Consider the following 8,545-nt stretch of genomic DNA (forward strand, 5'->3'; position numbering starts at 1 on the left):
TGTTTAAAAGAGTTCCAACACTGTCTGTTTTTTATGTTTTATTTATATTCCTGCAAAACCAATGTGGGATATAGAATATGGAATATACAATATATAATATAACATAAAATATATAATATAAAATAAAAATGGATGGTACAATGAAATAAAGTATTGAATGTCTTATTGAATATATGGAATATGTCTTATTGAATAGATGAAATATTGAGTGTTCAATATAAAGGATTAAATATATAAAGGCGAATACGTATTTTCTATACCTTGTGGTATTTCATCATGGCCGGTATGACAGACTTTAACAGATTTTCCGATGTTTTAACACCGGGACTTTTAGAGAGAAATCTCCACCATGCCAAATATGCTAAATCGCAGCCTATCGTCAAATACACAAAGCACATAAGTTAAGTATGTGTAGTTGATTATACATGTGTGTGTGTATGTGTGGATTTGTCTGTATGTATGTATATATATAAAGCAAATAAGTAACGCGAGGAAAGTCTCCAATTATTGATGGTCGACCCTGTCAAAAGTTTTTGATTGATCCAAATTGATCAGGGCTCCACCAATCCAAGGTTCCTTACCAACCGTTTCTGTGATGTAACAGGTGAGGTGGTTATCGTGGATAGATCTGTTTGGGATAGCGCATGTCTGCGTTTTACAGCCATCTTATCGACAAACGCCAACCTCTTTGCTAACACCTTGGCCAAAATCTTATAATCTGCGATTGGCAGAATTACGGGCCTAAAATAATCTCGTCCCCTTTGGTCCCCCTTGGTCGATTCCTTTCTTAGCAGCACTACCACGTCACGGCTCACAGGACTGGGATTCCTCCGTTCTGTTACCAGTTGCAGTAGACATCCACCAAGAGATCACCGAACAAGTTTGGCATATGGAGATAAAACTCGAAAGGCAGACAATCGAATCCTGGAAACTTCTCTCTTGTGCAGTTAGTCATCGTGTCGTATATATCTTCAGTTGTTATCGGCATTTTGCAGAACTCTGCATCTCTGGTCAAAAGGCATGGCATACCGCGCGCTCCACACAGTTCAGCAAAGTGCTGCTCTTAGACTCGAACCCGTCCTGGTCCGTCAAAGACCGAGCGAATTGTGGCTTTGTTTCCACGTTGCACCTCTTCCACCTGGACCATCCAACAACTTTCAATCCCTCGTGACTGAATGCACTTGCCCTAGCTCTGACAACACAACCTTCGTATCTGGCACTGAAGAATTGATTAAGAGGCAATCTCACCGCCAGCACGTCAATCGCTATGCCTCTATTAAGTGCTTTTCTAGTTTCCTATTCCTCTAACGTTAATTCTTTACGAAACTATGACACCTCTACTCTAATATCCTTTTTCAGTGCTATCAGCCATCAAGTGTACCAAAGCTGCTGAAAGAAAATGCGATTTAGGTAAAAGTTAAATCATTCGATTAGATACTGGCACCGAAATGAGGGAACTGGACGAGTAAAAATCTTACAAATTCTTTAGAATAGTTGAAACTGATAAAATACAAGAGATGTAGGAGAAAATTAGAAAAGAGTATCACAGAATAGTTAGACTTATATTAAAGACCGAGCTCAATACTAGACATAAAATTATGTGTGTGTGTGTGTGTGTGTGTGTGTGTGTGTGTGTGCAGACAATCTATCTCGATTATAAACTACTGCTGCAACATGGTTAGATGAAAGTGTAATAAATTGAATAGCCAAGACAGAAAAGCCTGGAAATACTAGTGGCGTTCCGAGCTCATTATCCCAAGACCGACATAAATAAAATACACCTATCCATAACAGAAAGCAAACAGTATCTGATACAAACAGAAAACTACTACGAAGTTTAAATAGTAGGATTAGAAAATTACTTGGAAGCAAGCAAGTGAAAAAATAAATTAGTGCACTAAGGAAATATGAAGTAAATTAAATGTTTTTACAAAAAAAGCCATATCCCCGTTGTTCTTCAGATAATTCAGATTTTCTTTCTCCAGTCGGACAACCATATAAACTAAACTTTACAATCAGATTTACACGTCTTCGTGAAGGGTATCCAGCTTCTTGTTTGCCTTTTGCTGTTCCATGTTTCATGATCAGTTCCTTATTAGTTTCCTATCCTTCTCCGGTTTCTATTTTTACGTCATTGTTGCAAGACGACAGTGTAGCGTTGCTTCTTGTTGCTTGAAGCAGGTCTTGTGCTGATGAATGAGACGCTTTGGCTTCTCAGTTACCGCCAGTCTTTAGTGCTGGTGGCAGAGAAGATAGGTATTTTTATTTGTTTCCATTATGAACAATAGCAAAGCTGCAACCGTAAAACAACGGTAGCAGCAACTTCACCTCTTCCTTTGTTGGTTGTTACCCTTCTTTTACCTTCTCTTCTGGTCTGAAGTCCTTCAAGTAACCTTTACTTCTGCAGCTGTAGAAGCAAGGTTTTCTGCTTTACACCAACAGTATGATTGGCTGCTTCTCCACTCCGTTTATAGATTGGAAAAATGGGATAGTCTCGTGATATTCATGTCTTATTAGGACTCGATGATAATACAGCCGCAATCCAATAATATGCTCTTGCATGTTATCTCTGCTCTCCATCACTTCCGATAACTTCCACACACTAGCAGCATTTTTGATGTCACAATTAAGACGCTTACTGATTTTTAGAACGTATTTATGTCACCTCCTTCCACGCCCTTACCTGCATAAAATTTTCGAGTAAGAAGCTACTGTCATTTGTGACACAACTTGTCCACTCTTCGTTGATTTTGCTGAGTTTAGCATTTACAAATTTTATAATGGCGGTGTTCTTGGTGTTGTCATTAATCTTCTTACTCTTTTCTACATTCAGATTGATGCTTTCCACACAGTTTTTACTCACACTTACAAGTGTGAGTGTGAATGTTTAAGCTTGAATCTCTATATGTTTGATATTTTCATCGAATACTTTTTTTTTGTTTTTCATTTCTGTGATCTGTGCTATTTACTGTCTATTTTAGATGGTAATGACGAGCCCGGTGTCAGCGATTGCAATTATGAGGCATTTCAAGCAGCTGATGTCAGGTAAGCAAACATCTATATGTGGGTATCTGTGTGTGTGTGTGTGTGTGTGTGTGTGTGTGTGTGTGTGTGTGTGTGTGTGTGTGTGTGTGTGTGTGTGTGTGTGTGTGTGTGTGTGTGTCTGTGTGTCTGTGTCTGTGTCTGTGTCTGTGTGTCTGTGTCTGTGTGTCTGTGTGTGTCTTTCTGTGTGTCTGTGTGTGGTGTGTGTGTGTGGTGTGTGTGTGGTGTGTGTGTTCGTACACACATGAATGTATATATGTATATGTATATGCGTATTTGTGCGTGTGTTGTGTGTGTGATTATAATCTTGATCTTTGCAATTATGACAGGGATGTCACGAAATATGTAATTATAATTATTCGAACTAATAACTTCATATTTCGTAAACGCAGGATAAAATATGAAATACCTAAGGGAACATGGAAAATGAGTAACGCTAATGATATTTAACCATTTGCCTAAGGAAATTATTTTGTCCTAAATGTCCATGCTTGTTTTCAGACTTTACTGAGCCCTAGTTTCGTCGCCTTTTCTTTCTTTATGTGTCCTGTCCAGAATGTAGGACAATGGCGTTCCAGTTCTGCCACAATACTCTGTTCCCTGTTTTCTGTAATAGTTCCACTCCCTGATGTTTAATGTTTCTTTCTTCCAACCAGTTCGCCAAGCTTGACATCCACATCATTCTTCCCCTTCCCCTGCTCCTTTTCCTTTCAATCTTTCCGGTTATCGCTACATTTTCCAGGCCCTGTTACATCATCCGATGACCAAGAAACCTTAGTTGCTTGGCCCTCATCTCACGAAGCAGTTTCCTATTTACCGCAGCCCAGGTCATCACTTCTTCATTAGACACTTTATCCAAGCTTTCCTCAATAGGTTCATACTTTCTGAATAATACAAAACTTTCCTTTCATAAAGTCCATTTTACTCATAGACACCAGGAAAACATATCTACATATCTTGTGTATCATATGTGATGCACATGGCAAGCAATGGATGTTCACATGTCTCACAGTGAATAAAAATAAATGACATTGATGTAAATGAGTAGAGTCAAAATTATCTATGGGAAATTTTAAAAGCTCCCTTGTTGATGAGTTGTGGATAAAAATACAAGACTTTTCTAGAAATGAATAGCGGCAAAAATATCTACAGAAACTTACGAAATCAGCATCGATAAAAATGGTGTCCGGTCAATTCGTCGACGGTTATTTGTCGTCGTTTAATTTGTTCCCAGTCAATTCGTCGCTAGTCAATTCGTTGTCAGTCAATTCGTCGCTGTATTACATAATTTTTTCCTAAAATTTAAGATTGTATGCAATTGCTTTTAGAAAAATAATCTTTTGGTTTGGATCATATTTTCCGTGACGTTTTCTAAACACAGGTTCATATCTCTGTACTTTTTCTTTTGGCTTGGTTCTTCTTGTATAAACTTCTGCATTTTGGTACTGGCAAACCTTTCCTCACATTTAATCACATCAATAAGTTTCCAAATATTTGGATGGCTAATATTCACCGTATTTTTCAGCGCATTGTAGTAGGCTTCTAAACTATTTGTAGTACGAGCAATCCCCACCATACATCTATCCCAAACATTCCATATGGGTAATAGAAATGGAGGTTCAAGGCGTCGCCTCCTCTGTCCTCTTCCTCTAGATCAGTGATTCCCATCCTTTTCACAGTGGTTCCCAACAGCAGTTCCCAACCCTTTTATTTAAATGAGTTTTCCTTCGGACACCTTTTAATATGCTTATCCTTCTGTATATATATATATATATATATATATGAAATTTTGAATTTAGTTCACGGACCCCCTGTACTACCTTTGCGAACCACCAGGGGTCTGCAGACTCCAGGTTAGGAAGCACTGCTCTATGTGGTCCTATATGATTATTTTCAAAATAGGATACAACTGACTGTGGAATATCATCATCATCATCTACAAGTTGTTCATATCTATCTACAATATCATCAACCGGCAGGAAGGCAAGGGCAAAAATCACCGCATTTTTAGACTAAAACTGTCATCGTCGTGGTATCAGTATTTTAGTCCTATTTGCACATGCTTGTACACATTTTGTTCTGAATGAAACAAGCAGCATGCCAAATTCGTCCCAGGAAACGATTCCAGAAATCTGTTATGGGCTGCTTTTTCGAAATCAATAATTATATTATCAGATCCCTCATTCTACAGTAATTAATTTATTTTGGCAAAAACTACTATATGTCTCTTGACTTTTGTCAGAGAGCAATGCGAACAAACATGGGGTTAAAATTATCAATTTGTATGTGAAATATATATAACTGAAAAACTATACTCGAGCAACGCTAAAATGTTCCTTCTGCCGCCCAGTTCTTGTGCTGTTTTAACTGTCGAAGTGCTTCGTCACTTGCAAATATTAGTATTCGTTTTGAATATTCCATCCTGCTGTCATACCGTAAAAACGTTTCATCATTGTCAAGGTAGCAGTGTTCACTGTGAATGGAAAGCCCAACATTTGTAAGTGGGGTGGCAGGATAGTTGGAAGCAGCTTGCCTCCAACGTCTAATATTCTTATTAAGATGTGCAAACGGAGGTACATGCGACAATGTACAGTCATTTAAATTCTGAACTTCACTTGCCATAATTGAGCGAGGGGCATCACGAGATGACGTTACTTTATTATTTGAAACTATTATCCTTGTATTTACTTCTGCAGCAGTTGAAGCGTGATTATGAATCCCAATCTTCTTAAGCTCTTTATAACTTTCATCTGTTTGAAGTCTCGCCTTGCACACAAGATTTTCGCACCTCCAGTATATCTTCAATCCATCTGCATTCTAGTTATTTTTCTTGATCGACCACTTTGATTGTTTCCTTTCTCTAAAGTTATGATCTTGCTGGTAGTCATGTTGATGGGGAGACGTATTGAATAAATTTAATTCGATTTACTTGAAAATCTTTGCTCGTAAACTGTTCGGCGCAGATACTTAAGAGAGGGGCAAGGATGTGTTAAAGAAAGGAAAAAATATATCTAAAACTGTTCAACGACAATTTTAATTCTAAAATGATTGTTCTGAACATTCCCTCGAAAATCATATTTAAGAGCATTTTGAGACGAATTAGCCAGCGACGAATTGACCTGGGGATAAATTGATAAGCGACTAATTGACCGAGGACAAATTAACCGACGACGAAATAACTGGGGACGAATTGTCCTAGCACCGATAAAAATAACTTGAACTATCGATACAGCACTTCTGGTGATCGTTTATTACTTATAATACAAATGTAATTTCAAGTTTAACCTGTTTTCATACTAATTCATATTACTGACAAAAGATTCTTCAATGTTGTCTTCGTTTTAAATGTTGTTATAGCTAAGAAATCATTTCAAAAATCTCGTGTTGCCTAATCTAGAATACAGCACACATTTAACTAGTTGTTGTCAACATCGTCGTCGACGTGCTGTTGTTGCTCTTATTGTTGTTGTGCTTAGTTAATAGTGTAACCGATTCAAAACAGGTGGGGGATAATCCATAGTACTGATGGTTTATACAACTTGTTGCATCATTAATTGATGATCAGTTAAATCATAACATTACTTTCTTTTCCGCGTTGCATAATTATTTCAACTTAAAGTTTTCTGTATTAAATATGTTAGCACTAGCTTAGATTTGTTTTTCTTACAATATCTCTAAGATATCTACTTTCTAAATAATTCTATTTTACTGCTCAACCATTATAAAATCTAGTGTATCTACTCGATTATTCTTGTATTGTTACTTTGGCGAATTCGCTGAAGTCTGTGCATGCTGATTCACTGATGAGGTCATGATAATATCGAAAGGTGTCCTGTATTGCTGAAAAGTTAACATAATATACGTTATTTACTAATATTGTCTTTATCTCACCGTATAATTATTTTTAGTTAGCGCTTTAAATATTCCTACTTTAAACTTGCTAAAACTAATTTAACAATTTGTTCATGCAGATGGCATGTCTGAGTTATAAATGAAAATGTTTATGAATGAATGATTACAGAAAAATTACTTTAAATGAATACATGAAATAGTTTACTGAAAATTCTTACTGGAAATTGGTCAAACTATTGAATATCGCCAACACTGTAGTAAAGCAATGCTTGCCACAAATGCATGGAGCTTGACAGATACTTAACTATGAAAAAAAAAACGAAAATATATTTTATTCTCAAAAATACATGCACACACAAAAAACAAAAGCAAACTAACTTTACTCCTTCAACTGAACACCATATCTCATCCATACTTTGCAAACAAGCTGTTGTCAACAGCGTTGCTGCAAAGAACAGCCAACGACACTCGCTGCGTTAGCCACTCTACAGCAATAGATCATTTTCCTTCGGACGTGATGCCTTCATTTCAATTTGATGGAGAAAAGCAGTAGTCCAGTGACCAAGGACACAAGAGCCACAACAGTAAACGGAGCGAAAAATAATCTTCTGTTTTAACGGCTGACATTTAGTCCACTTTCTCTCCTTTGCGCTATGCACGCGGAATTTCCTGGGTTTCTGACCGAAGCGAGAAAATTAACTGTGAAAAATGCTCCTCAGCTCGAGGTGTTCCTCACGAACATCTTATCCTATCAAATACATTCTAAAGAGTCAAAATTTTTCTTTTCTTCCCCTGTTCAGACACTAATTGTCGTTGTAGTCAAAAACCAACAGGATCCCATTTTTTTAGGAGAAGCCGACAATGCCGGGGTCCCTTTTAGTACCAACATCTGTAAAAATATAACAATGTGAATAAAGCCCGAACAACCGGTTCTCGGTCTCAGTTACTGCACTTCACGTAGATTTTTACTAACAAATGATATCAGAAAGGCATTAACATCACAACGATGTTCCTCTCGAGTCATTAAAGTTAGTCATTTGTTTATAAATACCTCTAATCAGAAAATGTCAAGCAATTTCTATATAAAGAAACGATAAGATAGGGACGAGTAAAACGTTGAACTAAATGCATTATAGAGATTAGCATACCCTCTCTCCCATATTGTCTATATTCAAATTCTACTGGGATTAACTTTGCATTTTATCTCATTAGGGTCGATAAAAAAAAAACACGTCAATAATATACTGGAGACAAATTAATGGATGGTAGCCATTCTCTTGTAAACATTGGCTGTATGCCGAGTATAAAAAATGTTAAATTAGTTATCGTATTCAGGAATAACTAGATTTTTATCATTTATTATTATGCATGAGTCAGCTAGATATGAACAGGCAGTCTATAAACATGAGTGGGTGAAAGAGTGAGTATTCGTGCGTGGGTGATATGATTAAAACAAAAAAGAGGGAAAACAATAAAGCAAACCTGTTTACGATTTTTGAATTGACATCAGCATAAGAAAATATCGTTATAATGTTTTGTAGCTTTAGTTTGTAGGTTTGAGTGTCTTTGTGAATGTGAGTATATGTAGGGGGAAAGGCTGTTTGTGAGTGTGTGTATGCATTTGTGTGTGTGTGTGTGTGTGTGTGTGTGT

At 37.0% G+C, this 8,545-nt stretch overlaps 1 protein-coding gene across 1 annotated transcript in view; it reads left to right on the forward strand.

The window, feature by feature from the left end:
* Positions 1–8,545, forward strand: part of LOC106875689 (uncharacterized) — a 127,800-nt gene that overhangs the window by 30,898 nt on the left and 88,357 nt on the right. Inside the window, exon 2 of the mRNA XM_052969701.1 lies at positions 2,982–3,045. Coding sequence (XP_052825661.1) covers positions 2,982–3,045 — 64 coding nt within the window. The remainder of the gene's footprint in view (positions 1–2,981; positions 3,046–8,545) is intronic.

The sequence above is a fragment of the Octopus bimaculoides genome, chromosome 7, assembly GCF_001194135.2.
Source record: "Octopus bimaculoides isolate UCB-OBI-ISO-001 chromosome 7, ASM119413v2, whole genome shotgun sequence".
NCBI classification, from domain to species: Eukaryota; Metazoa; Mollusca; class Cephalopoda; order Octopoda; family Octopodidae; genus Octopus; species Octopus bimaculoides.